We start from the raw sequence: 19,287 nt of genomic DNA, 5'->3' as shown, positions 1-19,287 counted from the left end.
AAATAAAACCCATACATAAAAGTTTAATTTTGTTTTTTAATTGGATTGAATGGTTATTAAAGTAAATATACATATATGATTACTTCATATTTATCATATAATTAATACTTTTTGATTTTTTTAGTTTTATTTCAGACTTGCTAAATATTAGATTCAATTTTACTTTTTGATTTTTTTTGAATATCTGAGAATTTAAATATATTATAAAATACCATAGATGTACCATTGTTTGAATTAATACTATTTTTAAAACTGCAAACAAAGAATATTAACCGTTTAGTAATAAGATAGTATAAAAAGTACAGTCTTTGCAAATAAAACATTCTGAGCTTTATTAACTCGATTAATCATTGAATAATTTTTATAACCAGCTTAATAATGAAATTAAAAATACTAGTCAACAATAATGATTGTCAAAATCAAAATAAAGGATTAAAAATTGAAAAACTAATGAAGTATTGAAGAAGAAATAAATAAAGACATGAGTTATGTAACATAATTGAAATTTTAAAAGTATTTATACACTCGCCAGATATGAAACAGTGAAAAAAATGAAATACACTGCAAAATCAGTAAATATTCATTGATTTTGCAGTGTATTTCGTTATTTTCGCTATTCTATTTTTAGAGAACAAACTGCTACGTAATAAATATAATAATTATGGTAATTATTTAGAATTAGAGCTTTAGGAAGAAATCGCTCAAAAAAATTTTTCATCACTTGGAAACTTTTCTCTTAGGTAGAATTAGATAATTGAAGGTGAGGGAGACATGTTTCATGAGGTTCAATCGAAAAAAACAGGATTTTTAAGTATAGGTATAGCTTGAATTCGAATAATAAAGTGACGAAGAGGATGGAAGGTGCGGGGTGAGGGGGGGGGGGTTAAAGGGCATAAATACTTTTGCTACATTCTGAAATGTACGATCAACAATTTTAGAGGCATTTAGTGATTTATCATATGTAAGTTCTACCATGTAATGTCTGAAATAATGGACAAAATATGTCTTCCCCGTCTTAAATTCAGTATTTGTACCCTCAGAAATAACCCCAAATGTATAAAAAATTTTTTAGAACGATTTTTGCCTGGAGCCCCAATTCTAAATAATTGCCATTAATTAATTAAATTTTAGATATAAGCTAAAAAATCACAAGCTTATTAGAATTCGACATAACACCATTTACTCATGTCTTCAAATTCGAGTTTGTTTAAATTCTCTACAGTGAATATTTACTACTTAAATACTACCCACTTGGTTTATCAAATTTGGTTGTTGATAAATATTTCCTTTGCTGTGTTTAAACACGAGCTACTTTTTTTAAGAATATTGGTAAATAATAAAAAAAACATATTTTAATGAGCGACATAATTCCAAAATAAACTCTTATCATTTTTACCCTTAAAAAAAAATCAGTGAATATGCACTGTTTTGCAATAAGTACTATTCATCAAATCAATCAGTCAACAGATCACTTCAATCTTCAATCCATCTTCAGAGTTTAAGTCTATAGATTTATAAAATAGTCATACAGATTGGCTGAAATACAAACGCAAGCTCTAAATATTTAATTTCAACTTCCAAGCATATTTTTGGAGGATTAAACGGAAAGGAAAGGAAATACTTTTTTTCAAGGAAATTTTAAATAAAATCCTATCGAAACTTGGATTCAATAATACTCAATGAAATTAATTGAATCCCAGTCAACGACGAATGAAAATCAATAGTAATTGACTAATTAAATTAGCTAAATTCATCAGTTTTGAATGAGTATAATTAATTTATTTAAACAGTGTCTACTTATAATTTGTCATGTATAAAAACAATAGATTATTTTTAATTTTTAAGCCTATAATTGTTCAATAATCATTTTGATAAAGCTGTAATGAAATTGTGACCTAAAATAATCCATTTATTAAAAATTACTCTTTTAAATAAATCAATGAAAGATTATTTCATAATTATAATTATTTAGCTCAGAATTTATGATAATTAAAAATTTTAAAATAATATTATAATTAATGATAATTCACATAAATAGATATTTAAATATCACTACATATATTCATTATTCTACTGGCAATTTACATAGACAGTGGTTATATTTTTGAAGACAGTTATCTATCGAAGCTAGTTGAAATTTATATTTTGATCATCATAATCATGTTTCTCTTGCTAGGCAGCTATTTAATCTAAGTCTTCTATTTTACTTCATTGTTTTTTTTTTCTTGGGATGCTTAATAAAACCTTAAAAAAAATTATTAATACCAAATCAATACTACAATCAAGTTTGTCAAAATGTAATTAGTTTTATATGCTAAAAATAAAGAAATGAAATCTACTTATTCAAAAATAGTTATGTTATTTATATAAAATTGGATTTCGTTGATCCATGAATTTCAGTTATTAATATACATATATTTGAAAGAAGACTACCTAATTTATAGTCAAATGGATTAAAATTTAGTGACAGGAGAATATTGATCAAGAAGAAGTTTCATGAGATCAGTTACTAAATATTCAATTTTAATTCAAATCATTGTAGTACTGATTGAAATAATAAAGTTATTTAATATAAAGCATGATATGTTAACTGTTACTAAGAATCAGTTGACGCAAATAAAAACCTCCCTTGAATCATAAGAAAAAATATTTTTGCTATCAATAAATTTAAATCTGTCATGATGACATTCATTCATAAAGATTTATGCTATGTTCACATTAAGTAAAATTTTGTAAGTCTCACTTGACTTTATAATTACATCAGTTGTTTGAAGAAGTAAAATAAAAATTAAGAAACTCATTTTAATAATCTCTTTATCAATTTATGGTCTACCTAACATGAAGTCAATTTATTGAAGATGTGAGGATACTTTGGACAAGCTCTTTTGCGTACACTGAGGAAAAGAGCTTCTTTTTATTAATTAATATTTGGTTATAATTATCAAATCCCACACTGTAAATCTCAGTTTTCCAAAATGCATTATTTTAATGCGGATAAGTGTGTTAAATATGACGTCACCCATTTGATTAACATTGTCATCACTTTTTACACACTTAGATCTGCGTTAAAAGTGACTACAATGCTAATCAAATGGGTGACATCATATTTAACACACTTATCCGCATTAAAATAATGCATTTTGGAAAATTAGAATCTACAGTGCATACTTGAATATCGCAAAATAAATATTTAGTCACTGAAAATGAATTATATATTTGAGCTTTCTGATTAAAACATTTTTAAGTGTATTAAAATTTAGACAATGTTAATAAAATGGGTGACGTCATATTAAAACACTTTTAATGTTTTAAAATAAAACACTAAAATTTACAGTGTAGTTATTTATTTAGTTATAATTATCAAACTACTATTTCAAGTGGACTAAACACATCCTTAAATTAAAAAAAAAAAAATTAGTTTCATTTAATAATTACTAATTTAAATGAGCATGATATAAATTGATAATTATACTGACAATATTTTATTTAAACTCTAATTTGTATGCTTGAGGGAAAAAATTAAGAAATATTCAATAATTTACACAGATAATTTGATTTTATCAATTTTTTGTTACTCTCGTGAATGTTATGAGTTTTAATTTGATTTTCTTTATTTTTTTACATTTAAATAAAATTTGTTATTTACAAGATTCGAGAACCTATGGCCGTTAGAATGCATACGACCTAATCTAACGCTTTAAATCGCTCGGTTATTCCGATGATATGACTTTATTTGGTAATAATTACGGTAATTTTGTAATAATTAGTAAATATTGGTAGACAAGTGTCAACTCAATATATTTGATTCATGAAACCAAATTCTTTTCTCAATGATGTTGAAATATAATTTCGATTATTTCTTGATAGAATATTAATTTTTGAAAATTCTTGTTTAATTAATTGACGACATTTTTCAAATATTTTCTAACTTTGAATTTCCCATAGAATCTATTAACATACGGGAATACGAGGCAAGACGGTTTTTTGAATTTTAAAATGACTTATACACATAATAATGTAATTTGAGCGATAAGCATATTTTCAAATCAATGTTAACTTTCGTATTAACAGCTTCGGAGGATCCATTTTGCCTCACTGAGTTACCAAAAATCGAAAAAGCCGTCTTGCCCCGTATTCTCTTACTCGATAACACTTTGCGTGACTTATCACTTCTATTGAGCTTCAACATCGATCATGTCATTATTAAGTTACCCTCTTAACTTACATTTTTAATGGAAGTATTGCAGACCAAAAACATTGAAGTAAGTTGACCATGTTAACCAAAATATTTATGAAAACATCACCATAGTTCATGTTATGTAACTCGTCTATATTGAGAAAATTTACTTTACATATCTATCTGATTTTCATGAAGACGTTGTCATCTTTTCCACTGTATATACTTGTCTCTGTATAGCATTAACATGGCTGGAAAATTTTTATTTTTACCACATGAATTTTTTTTTTATTTTACTAATAAATAGCAATATATATTATTTGAAACACGCTTTTAAAAATTAAATATCTTTGAAGATTATAATGTATTAAAATGTATATTTTTAAAATGTTTTGATAAACCTGATGGATATTTTTTGGATTTTATATTTATATACATTGAAAATTCATAACTCATGAACAGTTTATTTCTTTACATAATAAATTATATATGTTAATTAAACCTTTGATTCCTGTAAGAAATTTTTAAATGGTATAATTCGAATTACACTATCTAAAATTGGTATTTAACTATTACACCTGCAGTTTTACTCCGATATGAAAAAAAAAAACGGTTGATACTTTTAGCTTATTTCTTATATTAGCAGCCATAATAAATTAATTACTTAGTTGTGATCACTGTATAGTACTATAAATGAAAGATTATAAAATTGATAAAATGTAGCAATTTATTTAAATGTGTGTTTAATTATCGTTATTGATAAATCATTGAATTGTTAACATAACAAAATAAATTTTTCATTACAATTTTTGATTACAAAATGAAAAATTTATTTTTTATGTCAGACAAAGTGAAATAATGTTAAAATTAATTTTATCTTTCGAATTTGTTTCTTAGTGGAAATTGATTTTATTAGTTTTTAACCAAATATCAACAATTATTTTAGTTGAAATGGTCGTTACATGTTTTATGTGTTTAAAAATAAATTGTTTTGCAAAATTGCAAATGAGAAAAATGACACATGCCTATATTATGACATAAAAATAAAAATACTTCTACTCAACAGCAAATTGTCAGTTCTTGTAAGTAAACTAATTACTTAAAAGATCTTGTAATTGAATAATTACTTGCGAAAACGCAAAATTTACTGTTAAAGAAAAATATTTTTACTTATATGTCTCAAAACGTCCATTTGCAATTTTGTCTTCATAATAAAATTCATTCTGTCATTCTTAGAAACATTTGTCTTTTTACGTAAATAAAAAGGTTTCTATATTTAAATAATTCGACCAACTGTCATTATTATTCGTTATACAACGATATGTTAAATACTGAAGACTAGATGTCTGTTCGACCCAGACTTTTGTATAATTGTTGCATCTTCATTTAGAGAATCATCAATCAGTTTGCTTCTAATTACTTATTTCGATACATTCACTGCAAATCTCAAATCTGGAAGTGTTTTAAATTAAAACACTACAATTTGCAGTGTTGTTAGAATATAATCATTATCATTTTAAAAAAAAATTCTGTCATAAACAGAATTTTTTATTTTAGTTCATAAGTATTTACATTAAATGTGAATTTGAACATTGAATTTTGTTAGAGTAAATTAATATAAAATGATTATCCAGGATCAAATTAAATAACTCTCTGATTATGAGATATATTGAATGAAATTGATCTTTATAACTTCAATTCTTGAGTTCATTTCTGATGAATTGTTGGACGTAGAAGAAGAATAAGAATAGATCATAAAATACAAGAATTGGAAATTATTTTCATTAATTAAAGCAATTAGATCTGAAGAGAATTTTCTGAACACGAGTTGAAATGAAGAGTATCAAAAAATCCTGTGATGTATTGGCTTGTTAAATTGATGGCTGTAATTATATTTAAAGTATAAAAAATCGATTTGATTAATAGCCTTTTTTATTATCCTGAAATTTGAATAATATTGGTTGTGCAAACATTGCTTAGAAAAAAACAGTAATGACGTCTACGTAAATTATTTCAAAAAATAAAAGATACAAGTGATCAAATGAATGACGTAAATGATCCAGTTGGTGTTTTTATTTTTAGGATAAAATTAGATTAATAAAATACACTAATAATTTTTATTACTATTATCCGAACTGACAATTATTATTAATTGTCAATCTTTATAAATACTCTGAAATTGTAGAAATTATTTAAATATAAATTACGTTTTGTTAAATAATAGAATAATTCGATTTAATCATATGATTTTTTGAAAATTAATATTAAAAATGATTTACGAATGAAGAATTATTTTGAATACTCAGTCTTATTATTCACGCCAATTTTGAGGAAGATAACTGTGAATAAAAAATTAATGAATAATTATATTTAATCAGAGCTAAAAAATTTTTAAAATAAACGAATAAGCAATTAAGAAAATTTTTACCTCGTTTTTATTGAGAAATCTTTTTTTAATAATTCCTGAAATAATTAATTTTAATCCTTAGCTCTAAAATGACTACAGGTGCTAATTAGTAGCTTAATTTACATTAACGAGATATAAAAAATTGAATATATTTTTTATAGAAAATAATATTACTGACAACTTTTGTTATAAATTTTTTCTAAATATTATTTATCAAATTAAAATTTAAAAAATATTCCTTTTTTACTAGAAACTAAGTAGATGTATTAAAAAGTGGACACAGAAAAACTTGCATATATTTTTTTGCAAACAGCTGAATTTTTTTCTGAAATTTCTTTTTTTATAAATATCTTGAAAATTATTTATTAGAGATCAATACATGCTTCGATAATTGATAGAACGCTAGACATAGGACAAAATGAGCCTAGTTTAAGCTCTTTATAATAAAAAGTTTACGAGATATTAATTTTTTATTCGGAACGCGCACGAACTTGTATAATATGCAAATAGACTTGGTCGTGTGATGGTAGTAAATTAAGATATTTAACATTTTATTGATCTCTACCTTTTAAAATTCCACTTTTAAGCTGCATAAATGTAGAAACATATAATTTAACATATAATTTCAAATAAAAGTATACAAATGATAAGCCGAAATTTTATTTTTGCAAATTAATATGAGGTTATTGTATTTGAAAAATTCTTTTCAATCGGTAAAGTAGTTTTTATCCTATATCAATATTATCCATAGTATATTTTCTTACTTTAAAATGACAACACTAAAAATGGCGTGTAAATAAGCCATAGTTTTATTTATAAACTAAAACAAGTGATTTATTATTAAATAGTGATATAAATCTTCATAATATTTTTTATTTATAAATAAATTATTGAAGTGATTAACCCAACTATTCTTTACGAAGAAGAATAAATTGAATGGTGTTGAGAATGGTGAATAAATAATTAAATGCGTTTATCACGTAATTTTTTAATAAAATTGACCCTTGTTGCGGCTGTTTTGCTCGCTTTATATTGCCTTCAAATTCCAAATGCTTCTTATTATTGGAACATTAATAATTCACGTTCACACAATGTTAATGATCATGAAAACCATTCAACCGCCTTAAATTCATACACTAATTATTATAATTTATCGGTTAAAACATTATATGAGTTAGAATCAACTAATGTTACCTATCATAATGTTTGGTGTATATTTACTAAAGTTACATCAATGTCTCCAATGAAGAAAAAATTTCGTATTTTTACGGAATCATTATTAAAGTTTGCATCAGTTGATGTAGCACTTCATGTTATAACTGATGACAGTAGTCAAAAAATTGCTAAAAGAATTATTCAAAATATAGTTTCAGTACTGAAGAAACCAGTACAGGTAAGATTGGTTTAGTTTTATTAATAATTAGTATTAAAATAATTTTTACCAGAGAAATTTCATAAATACTCACAACTGAATGAAAACAAAAAATCTAACTATAATTATCATTGTTTATAATTTGAAAACATTTTTGTATTTGAAAAAGTTATTTACCAATAAGTATTAAGAAATAACAAACATCAAAGACTATTGAAAATTATCTTTTTTAGGTGCAATACTATGATGTACACAAATTAGCATTACAACTAGAAGATATTGTATCGGTGATGTCATTAAAATTCTCCAGTAAACCAGGAACATATTATTCAGATGCTCTATTTTTTTTATCGTTAGGATTGCATAGAATAGCTTCTCCTCAACAAAAAGTAGCAGTAATGCTTGATGTCGATACAAAATTACGTGAAGATATAAAAGAACTTTTTCAAGAATTCGAAGAGTTTGGAGGGCAAGCTTTGTTTGGTTTAGCACCTGAATTGACACCAGTATATCGTCATGTTTTATACATTTTTCGAAGTCAGCATCCAGATACTATGTTTGGAGAGCCATTCTCATCTGGCGGATATCCTGGATATAATAGTGGAGTAGTATTATTTAACTTAGAGAGATTACGTAATTCATTAGAGTATGATCAAATTGTTAGCAGAGATATGGTTGAACATATGACAGAGAAATATAGTTTTAAGGTTGGTATTTGATTTAAAATTTATTTCGAGAATATTTTAATAGTAGTTAAGTAAAGAATGAATAACTTATTTTAAATTACATTCAAATATAATTTCAGGGACATTTAGGTGACCAAGACTTTTATACACTCTTAGGAATGGAAAGACCTGAATTAATTCACACATTGGATTGTGGATGGAACCGACAACTGTGTACATGGTGGCGTGATCGTGGATATGCCGATGTATTCGCTAATTATTCACAATGCAATTCTGAAATAAAGCTGTGGCATGGAAATTGTAATGCACCTATTCCAGATTTATAAATGAAAATAGTAAAGCAAAAATGTAACAAAACATGTACTGAAATTGATGTATTCTACATTGATAATCATACAAAACAGCTTTGGAGTAGCCGCACATGAAATTATAATTTGTAAGTTGCAGTCAGAATAAATTACACCAGGTGAATGATTCTTTACTTTATGAATGACAATGAAAGCAATGTAATTATCAGTTAATTTTTTTTCTTTCAAAATAGTTTTATATCCAAAATGTAGAATTTAACTAAATCATTAAATATTTACAAAAATTAAATGAAATGAATTTATCAATAAATTATTGAATAAGCTTACGATCTGTTACGATTTTAAAAGATTGAAATTTTTAAATAATTTTCTACTGTATTATTATAAATAATAATAACTTAAAAACATGTTTTTGATAATTATATGAATATAAAAATGTAGAGTAGCTAATATTATAAGATTATAGTTAATTTCTATATATAATTATTTCATTTACTCATAAATCAAATAATTATAAAATTATATTTGATAATAATGGTGCTTTATATTCTTTTATATGATTAATGTTATATAAATTTTTGATAAATCTTTATGATAATTATTTGGAATTAAATTATGAATAATAAATAAAAGTTTCTATTATAACTCGTATCTATCAATAAATTTTCACCATTTTTAAGGAATCATCGTTATAGTTAAAAATGTTTACATAAAATAAGTAAATACAAATGAGATAGTGAATTCTTATCATCGAAATTAATAGAAAAATAATTTATGAGTAAGATTAAAACCAGATAAATTATTAAAATTAATCGTTCTTGACTAAAACTTTTATAATACTATCATAATGCGACAAGTGAACTGTTTAGTTAGACAATTTATTTATATAAGAATTTCATTTTATGAATATATTTATGATTAATTAGATTGAATGTTTCTAACGTAAAGACGAATTTTCTAGTAATGCTCGATTAAAAATCTAATTTAATTTAATCAATATGCACAACTGACTTTCTGATGAATTTAATTTAATTAATATCAAAATTAGCCTCGTATCTACGATGAGTTTCCAAATAAATTACCTTAATTAAATTTTTATCACAAAAATTGCTCACATGTCTAATATTTGGAATACAAAGTAATTAATTATTTTATATTCAATACAGCTCATTAAACTTTATGTGTAACACATTTTTTGAGTCAATTTTTTTTTACTCAATTATATTATCGTCTATATTTACATAGTGAATTTTAAGTCATTGAAATATAAATTATTTGTAAAGACACTCCCCTTTGGATCTTGCGACTTGAATAAATATCTGATTTCTCTAAAAATAACCGACAACAAAGAAACCAATGGGTTACTACAAAATCGAATGTGAAATTTAAATTTTAATAAAGTTTAACAATATTAAAGTATTAATAATACTACCCAGTAAAGATTAATTGACTTCAGTATTGTACAAATAAATTGGAATGACAAATATAATATGTTAGATTATCATTTTTTATTGATTACCACATTTTTGATAATGAATGTATTTATTACATAGTATATCATGTATTTAGATTGTTACATCAAGTAGTAATATTAAATACTACTACATTATTATGTACCTTACGAGTAAAATTTATTTACAAAATTAATTTTTTTATGAGACAAAAAAAAATCAGTAATATTTATATTCGTTTCATAATATAGAATAAACAAAATTACCTTTGGTTTGTTTAATGAAAAAATTAAAGTGCTGTTGCAAGAATAAGATTTTTTATTTATTATCTTTTCAGTAAATAAACGATGCAACATAACTTTAATTTCTTGTTATACAAATGAGCAATGTCAAATACTGAAATATACAATCAAAATTATTTTTTGTTTTATTATACTTTGGACTAACGCGAAACATTCAGTACAAAGAAATTTAGCTTTTTCACCAAAGTTCAATTAAGTAAAGTAATAATTTTTTTCAATATACCACAAAATTAATAAATGCATTATTAGGTCAATTTAAATATTCAAATAATTGGCACTATATGACTTTATTTTAAAAAATATTCGAGACGAAAAAAATGAATAACTATCAATATTTTTTCTCCTCTAAATCATGTAATCAATATTCTACTTTTTAATTTTTTTCGTATATTTATTAATTTTTTTTATTTTTTTTACTTTAATAAATAGTTTTTAGATATTTCGAAAAATAGTTTTGTATATTTGAAAAAATTCATTATTCTCAAAATCGATAATTTTAAAAAAAATATATAAATATTTTACATTTATTATTATTTAATTTCATTGCTCTTTATATGATTTATGACTAATATTATCCACTTTACTAGTTACTGCTGAGTTCATTTCAGTAATATTTATTGGAATTAAACCAGAGCACCTGAGCTTCTTAATATTCTACATTACTACTGTTCAATACATTTTATAGTCGTTAATTAATACTTTAGATATAATATTATTTTAATAACAAATATAATTATCAACTAATTAACAAATTATAAGCTATATACAATTAACTGCTTGCGACAAAAATTTCATTTGATTAGATTTCCACTGTAAATCCTACAGGTTTTCATAAATAATAATTAGTAGAGCTGATAATCATAAAAGCATATCAGTTCTGCAAGAAAAAATAATTGATATAGAAACAAAACGAAATTTACACCGACTTCAAACATTATTTTTCATTCGATAAATATATTTTTTTACAATTCGCATCAGTTATACTGGCGCTATTATTTTTTAATATTTTCGTAATTATATCAAATAATTATTATAAGAAGTGAAAATAACATTTTTTATATTTTCTATTCTTATATTCTCTTTATTTTATTTCTTTTTTAAGAAACTATTTTAACGTTTCTTAATTTATCTCGTCCAAAACTCCTAATTGATTCTAATAATTGATCTCGAGGATCATTACAAACCGGCATTGACTTTGGTCTTACATTATTGCTTTTCAAAGTTACTCCTGTGATGATTGGCATTGACGGTGGTGTAGGAATATGAGAATTTATTTTATTATTCACCAACAGTTTGATTTCTTTATTTTCATTGTTTTTTGCTGACAAATTAGCATTTTTAGGAGTGTCTTTATACGAATATATTTGGAAATCTTTATTAATAACTGTGGTAGTGGTTGATGAATGTCTGTTCATTTCAGGAATATAATTATTAAAGGAATTTATTGGTATTTTTTCTGTGTTATTTTTTTTCATTCCATTTGTTAGGTGTTGATTGTCAATATCAATGACAGAAGTATATCTTTTAACTATTGGATTCTTTGATTCACTCGAGTTCTTACACCCCGTAGTTTTTGCCATGTTTTTATCAGTTATATCATGATTTAATCTTGAATCTAAGTAATCTGAATGACGATTTTGACTATTTTTATATTTTGATTTTGTTCGTAGATTAATTTGACCAAATGCTTGAGTTAATTCTTGAAAATTAACCGGTCTGGTGTCAATTTTCGCATCATCATCATTAAATTCCGGTTTGTCGATGTAACATTTTTTTAGTTCCATATTAGTAACGACCGGTTTGTCCTCATCTTTAGATGCTGAACGGAGTTTCGCAAAACCAAGATTGTTAAATCCTAATTCTTTATTACTTATAGAAGTATTTATAACTTTCTTCGCAACTTCATTATCTGTGACCCGTTTTATCATTGGCATTATCTCATTAGAAATTGGGATATTATCATTCTGTACAGTACTTGTTCGATTCTTTGGTAAATTTTTAACATAATTATCTTTGAAATTCATAATATCAACATTGTTGCTTGAACTATTTAAGCTAACGACCGTTTTAGCTCCACTTGTATTATCTTTAACACCAAATTTATAATCTTGATCCATTTTTATTTGGACATGGGCACAGGGTCTTTCATTCCAACTTCCAAGACTTACAGAAGGTGGTCCAGTATATCTGTGGCGTTTAGTGTCTTCTATTTCTATTTTTTTCTTACTTGATATTACATTTTTTTCTTCACCTCCATTCAAATGGACTTGTGTATTTGACTTTTCTAATATTTTTTCTCCAATTTTTGTTTTATTACCGAACACATTTGAAGTATTTTCTTCCGACAATTGAGTATTTTTCAATTGCGGCAAAATACTTTTTAATACTTGAACCGATTGTAATTCTTTTTCTTGTGAACTGATATTTAAATTTTTCTGACCATTCTGAAGTATTTGAGATGTTTCATTAACCAAAGCATTACTTTGATTCAAGTTTGTAACACTTGTTGATTTTTTCATCATTTTTTCATGATCAGTTACATCTGATGTTGGCTTATTTTCTCGATATTTTAAATTATTTGTTAAAACTATGTAACTTTTAGATCGATGAACAGCATTAGATTTGTTTTTATTATCAACTTCATTATCATGATTAATTTCTTCCGATGAATTGTTTTCTTTCGTTCTTAAATCATTGTCTGCTGTTCCTTTAGAATTAATATTTTGTATACTTTGTGTTCGAGTTATTTTACGATTATCATTTATAAAATCGTTTGGAGAATTTATTTTCGAAGGTGAAGAATAATTACCTTTATTGTTTGAAAGAGAACTAACGTTTCTTGATAATGTCGCAAATGTTTTAACAATCCTATCTTGAGAATAATCAGGTAAATGCAATGCAGATTTCTCAGGACTATCATAAATATTCAAACTCTTTTGCCTTGAATAAGTTGTGATAGTAAAATTAGGCAAAGTATTTTCAACTGGTGCAATTCTTGGTGTTGATGTTTGTATTAAAGTTTTTCTATTCTCTAATTCTAAATTTTTACTTGGTTGATTTAAAGATCCATTTTCAATTTTTGCTTCCAATTCAGATATTATATTCTTTTTCAATTCAACATCTGTTTTTTCTTGAACTTGTTTTGGGTTTGATGTTGTTTTCAAAGATTCAGTGTTGGAGATTTTGTTGTCTTTATTAATACTATTTTCTTCTAAAATACATTCAATTTTTTGCTTTTCTGATTTATTGTCTTCCTTTGTAGGAGTTTTACAATTTTTTTCTTCTAATTCTACCTGCGGCTCTTTAAAAGCATCCACAGAATGAAGCATAATTGTATCACAAACATCCTTATCTGAATTAATAGTATCCCTAAAAGCCGAAGGGGGATCGGGAAGTTGATATTCCCAATCAGTTCCACTTAAATCTTCACCATTTGCCGACACATAATCTGAAGTATCTTGTTGAGAATTCAATGTTGAATTTGGTATATCATTGAAACGAGTTTCTTCACGGTGTGGAGTTGAATTTTTCAAATTCACTGGATTTATATTCTCCAAATCCCTAGACTCACTTGGATTTGCATCCCATGAATTTTGCTCATATGTAGGTAAAACGGTAGCCAATGTACTGGATACTTTTTGAAGTAGATGATCTGTTTCCGTTTGATTTCTATTATTACCTAAAAAAAAATATAAAATAATTAATTGATAGAAAAATTGCATTTAAAAAAATAGTCTAGTCATTTTTAATCATTTTTATCTTAGAAATGTGATTTTAGGTTCTTATTTAGACAGACAATCATCTCAGTGTTTTAATTTTCTATAAATTTTAGTATTTTAAAAATTCTTTCACATTTATAATATTGACCAAATAAGAAGTGTTATAAAATATAAAAAAGTATTAAATTTGTTAGCTTTTCAAAGTTACAAAAAATTGAATATTAAAATTAACAGAGTTCATTTTTTAAAATTATTTTTACACATAAATGATTGTCGTCAATCGAAAACCGATGACTATTTAAAAGAAAAATTACAAATACAGTATTGATTATAACATTCAATGACTAAGAATTTTTTTTGTCTTTAAAATTAAGATATTTCTCAACATTATTGATAAGACTACTATAATAATTTGTAAACAAGAATGCTATTTAAAAAAAATGTTAATTAATGAAGAAATTATAATAAAAAAAAATCCCAAACCAAAAAACCATAATTCTAAAATCAATGACTTCTCAGAATATTTAAAAGATATTTGAGAATAACTTATTATTAAGGTGTTAGTAGGCCAGTGACATGCACCTGCTTTCCCTGTCCCTTGAGAATGTAATTCCCCTTCTTCTGTGGAATGTGTTAAATCAATCTGAAGACCTAGATTAATGCCAGAAGTTATTAATGGTGAAGTAGTGAACTGTTCTTCACTAGATATATTATCCTCAGATAATGCATCTTGTACATTTTTTATTTCTATTTCAGCCTTTGGATTAGACATATTAACTTCTGAAATGGGACTTAAATCTGATGCATCAGTAAAGTCGTGATGATTTATTTGAATATTTGAGTTTGTCTTTGTATTAACCATTTCTTTGTTACTAAATTCTGTTTTTCCCTCTTGCCACATTACCACTTCTGATGCTTCATTATTCTGAATTAAATCTTTATTTTTACTCCTTTCTACTTCACTGTGGTTGATTTCATCATCATTATTATTATAATTATAATTAGCTTCATTTAATTCATCCTGTTTTTGTTTATAATTTGCATTATTTCTTAAATCTTCTCCAACAATGTTAATTTGTTCAGTTTTATCACCAGGATTAATAACAGTTAGATTTTTTTCTTGTTCATAAACTGATTCACTTATTGGCTTTTTTGATAATGTAGTTGAAGCAGCACGGGGTGGTACTACAGGACATCCTTTACTATTACTACGAGGTTTAGGAGTAGGTGCATGTGTTCCAGCTATATAAAAAAGTAGCCATCACCAAAAAAAATTTACAAATAAAAAATAAATAAATCAGATAATAAAGAAACGATTTGGATAAATGATAAAATAGTATTATGTACCAAAGTAAAAAAATATTTAAATCTTGTATAAGCATGACATTCATAAATGTAAGCTTAGTATAAATTAAAAATAAAATCAATAAAAAGAAAATCATTTCCTTACTATTTATTCTTAAATAATATATCACTTTTTCTGTTTTAATTCTATTAGAGAAAGCATACCTTTATACATATGTACATTTCTAAATGATTGTATTTTTTATATAAATGATCCAAATGAAACAATTGTAATATTTCTTTACTTTTCTCCATCTTATGTACAAAAAAAAAATCTATTCAATTTAAACAAATTCACCGGTTCTACTTTCAAGAATACAATTCAACTGGTGTAAGAATTTATTCCAGTTCTCATTAGATTCCTGTCTACTAACTAATCCAGGTGGTGGTGGTTGCAAGATACTTAATTTTCTTTCGATTTTATTCCTAGATTCTGATTTATTAATTAATGGAAATGAAGGTATTTCATTAATTTCATTCGGTATAGAATCTAGACAAGGGCTTTGAACATTTGTAGGTTTCTTTGAGAAAGCAAAAACTTGTAAACTACTTAAAGGAAGTGATAGACGTCGTTTTGGAATATCATATTCAGACATAGATTGTGTTTTTTTAGTTAATTTTGATGATATATTTGTACCTTTACATTTATTTCCTTGAGAATTATACCACCTTGAAGAACATCTCAAGCTAGATCGACCATTTTTATCTCTGATAATTTGTAAATAATTATTAGGATATCGAAAATTATAAGAGTGTGGTGAAAAAATAAATTTATTATGATAACAATTGTTTTCTAATTTACATATGCTTTTATACTCAAGATTTTTTTCCAATTTTACTTCTCTAAAATAATCTTTGTCATTTTTGCAATTGCTGTAAGTATCTTTACTATGAACATTTTTCTTTTCATTTGACATTCCTGAATTATTTGTATGAGAAATTTTCGTGAAAGGGATACCTTCAATAGGAACATTGTCAGTGATATTGAAAGTCGATGTCTTTACAAGTTTTGGCTTTCTATTAACTTTGACACAATTTTTTTCTACTGATTCTGAACTGATATTTCTTTCTGTTATTAATTTTGGAGTATTTTTAATGATTTGATTCTCGTTAAAATCAAAAGATCTATTTGATGTATTTCTATTTTTGTAACCATCATTAAAATTCTTATTCACTTTATTGTAATCATTGTAATAATCATTACTTTGAATATTATTATAATTATTTTCAATTGTTTCATTTGTTTCATGAATATTTTCATATGTATTTAACGAAATAAAGCTATAAGAAAGCTCATTATTATCTAAGCTACCAATACTACGTTCAAGCTTACCTCTTGGTGCTATTCTAGCATGATCTACTTGTCTAGTTTCTTCAGATGACTCTGATAATTTTTCATTTTGAGATTGTTTATTTAGATTTTGACTACTTTTATCACTTGGCAACATGTTCTCAACAATGGAGTGTTCATAATTGAAGTTTCCAATTTTATTACATTTGTTATTACTGTCTTCCTTGTTTGTTATGCAATGAAAACTTTCTGAACTCACTGTAGATGCATGTACATCAACAGCTATATCAGAATTGGCTTTGGAGTTTATTTCTGTTTCAGAAGAACCTCCTATATCAGAAGGAGGTTTACTGACTCCCATATCTGAAGTAAGTGATTCTTCAGAATCAACGATTCGTTCAAGAGCTTGAGTTGATATTGCCGCCGACAAAGGTCTACTCACTGGAGGCTGAGGAGCTGCCCTTTTTTTTCGAATACCTGAAATAACATTGAATGTTTTATAATGTAATTTAATAGAATTTTATTAATTATTATTCATATTATACAAAGCTCTATTTCAATAAAATATTAAAAATCAGATAGCAAGAGACTTTATATTTCCTACGAATGATTATATGAGACTCGTGAATTGTCTTACTCTTTTTTAAGATAGTAGATTAATTTCTGTCATTAAATAAAAGTTCCATCACCATTTAGAGATAAATGTAAAAATATTAAGTTATCAATTAAAAAATTCATTCATCTGGTACGAAATTCTTATGTATATTTAAATAAAAACATACCGGCTGAACTCAGCGATGTATTGCTATTAGCATGGCTGAGTCCTCCACAGCTCATAGCTAAATTGCAGAGACTTTTGCTAGCCTGAGATGTTTGAGCTAATTTCCGTGATTCAAATTTACCTGGCAGTCGACTGCGTCTTGGTAATGTCTCTGGCATTCTTCCAGCCGAGTCCGGATTATCACTGAGGACAGATGCTTCATGATATCCCGAACTATCACTACTATTACGACTGTGACTGATGACGAGCTTCTCTTTTGATTCATCTTTGACCACATCGTTATTCTTTTGCGGTGGCTCTGTGGTCTGGCGAACTGGTGGATTGGGTGCCGGCCTTCTTTTACGTTGAGGCCTTGTTGGTGGTGCAAGAGGACTTACACTTCTTCCAGTTTCATCACTTCTGGCTGGTGATACACTTCTATCACCATAACTTTCAGTACTCAATGAACTTTCTTTAGATTTTCGAAATATAAATCCAAAAACACCCTGCTTAGCTTGTTGTCGTCGCCTCTCTTCTTGTCGCTGAAGGGCTATTATGTCTTGAGAACTGAGTGCAGATCCCAGATTTTGTCCCTGCTTTGCATATAAGGTCACTTCCTGAAGTTGATAATCTTGAAGAGATAATGAGAGATCCAAGACTTCTTTGTGATTACCTGAAATAATAAATAAGAAAAATAATTAATAAAAAGAATTAATTATTAATGAATATTATTTAAAGCTAAATAATGAAACTAGTTAGCTAAAATTGATTTAAACCTTATTTTATATTGAACTAATTTAATAAACTTGAATTAAATTTAATAGAACCCTCAACTATATTAAAAAATATTGGTAGATAATTTTATTATTGTACTTAAATTATCCTGATGAGTTTACTCATTATTTTTTTGGTATATCCAATATCAAATTATGCTTATCGATAAACTCTCTATCGAATTAAACATCCTGCTAAAAGTTGATTTTGCAAATCAGATTAAGTTTAAAAAAACGGAATTTATTTTAATTCTTTTAAATCTACTAAGGGTGAATAAAATATTCTTCATTAGAATAATAATCTATCATTAGACAAAGTAAAAAAAAATTCAAACAAACCGTAAAAGTAAGAATATTTAAACCGATCTATTTGTTACAAATAATTTATTTTAAAAATATTATTTATATCTTAAAATTTAAAATGTATTCATATTAAAATATTTAGACATAAATAAACCAATAAACTTCTACGCTTCTGATAAAATATTTCAAGGAATGCGGATTAAATTGGATTTAAAAATTAGATGAATACACACGAATGGTTTCAGAAGTCTTACAAATTTTATACATAATACAATATATGTAATATTTCAACACTTTTAAACATTACATACAAGTCAATATGAAATTGTTAAAAATATAAAAACTCCATAAAATGAATAGTTTACAGCACAACTAATCAGTGATGATGATGATG

General features: G+C 25.5%; 2 protein-coding genes across 5 annotated transcripts in view; one reads left to right on the top strand and one right to left on the bottom strand.

Moving 5' to 3' along the window:
• The first annotated feature begins 7,364 nt into the window (after window positions 1-7,364).
• Window positions 7,365-9,239, top strand: Xxylt (Xyloside xylosyltransferase). The gene is made up of 3 exons (XM_035079979.1): window positions 7,365-7,977; window positions 8,190-8,663; window positions 8,762-9,239. Exons 1-3 carry the CDS (start codon window positions 7,552-7,554, stop codon window positions 8,966-8,968), a joined length of 1,107 nt encoding a protein of 368 aa, XP_034935870.1. The 5' UTR covers window positions 7,365-7,551; the 3' UTR covers window positions 8,969-9,239.
• Window positions 9,240-10,960: 1,721 nt separating this feature from the next.
• Window positions 10,961-19,287, bottom strand: part of LOC118064440 (cordon-bleu protein-like 1) — a 44,016-nt gene continuing 35,689 nt past the window's right edge. For 2 of the 4 annotated variants that reach the window (XM_035079033.1, XM_035079040.1), the window contains exons 6-9: window positions 17,840-18,490; window positions 17,100-17,534; window positions 15,005-15,664; window positions 10,962-14,382 (exon numbers count right to left, since the gene is read on the bottom strand). In XM_035079033.1, coding sequence (XP_034934924.1) covers window positions 11,801-14,382; window positions 15,005-15,664; window positions 17,100-17,534; window positions 17,840-18,490 — 4,328 coding nt within the window. In that variant the 3' untranslated portion in view covers window positions 10,962-11,800. Of the gene's footprint in view, window positions 14,383-15,004; window positions 15,665-17,099; window positions 17,535-17,839; window positions 18,491-19,287 lie in introns of all 4 variants that reach the window. The other 2 variants (XM_035079050.1, XM_035079059.1) reach the window with 2 other exon arrangements.

Source organism: Chelonus insularis, unplaced genomic scaffold (assembly GCF_013357705.1).
Source record: "Chelonus insularis isolate UGA/USDA-ARS -01 unplaced genomic scaffold, ASM1335770v1 contig_117_pilon, whole genome shotgun sequence".
NCBI lineage: Eukaryota > Metazoa > Arthropoda > Insecta > Hymenoptera > Braconidae > Chelonus > Chelonus insularis.
The sequence above is the reverse complement of the archived record's forward strand: the minus strand, read 5'-3'. Positions and strand labels throughout refer to the sequence as shown.

What these genes read in the sequence shown, in the direction of transcription:
- Xxylt (XM_035079979.1), top strand. Translation starts at nt 7,552, where the DNA reads ATGCGTTTATCACGTAATTTTTTAATAAAATTGACCCTTGTTGCGGCT. An exon ending in TACTGAAGAAACCAGTACAG is followed by an intron (nt 7,978 to 8,189) that starts GTAAGATTGGTT and finishes TATCTTTTTTAG; the next exon opens with GTGCAATACTATGATGTACA. An exon ending in CAGAGAAATATAGTTTTAAG is followed by an intron (nt 8,664 to 8,761) that starts GTTGGTATTTGA and finishes ATATAATTTCAG; the next exon opens with GGACATTTAGGTGACCAAGA.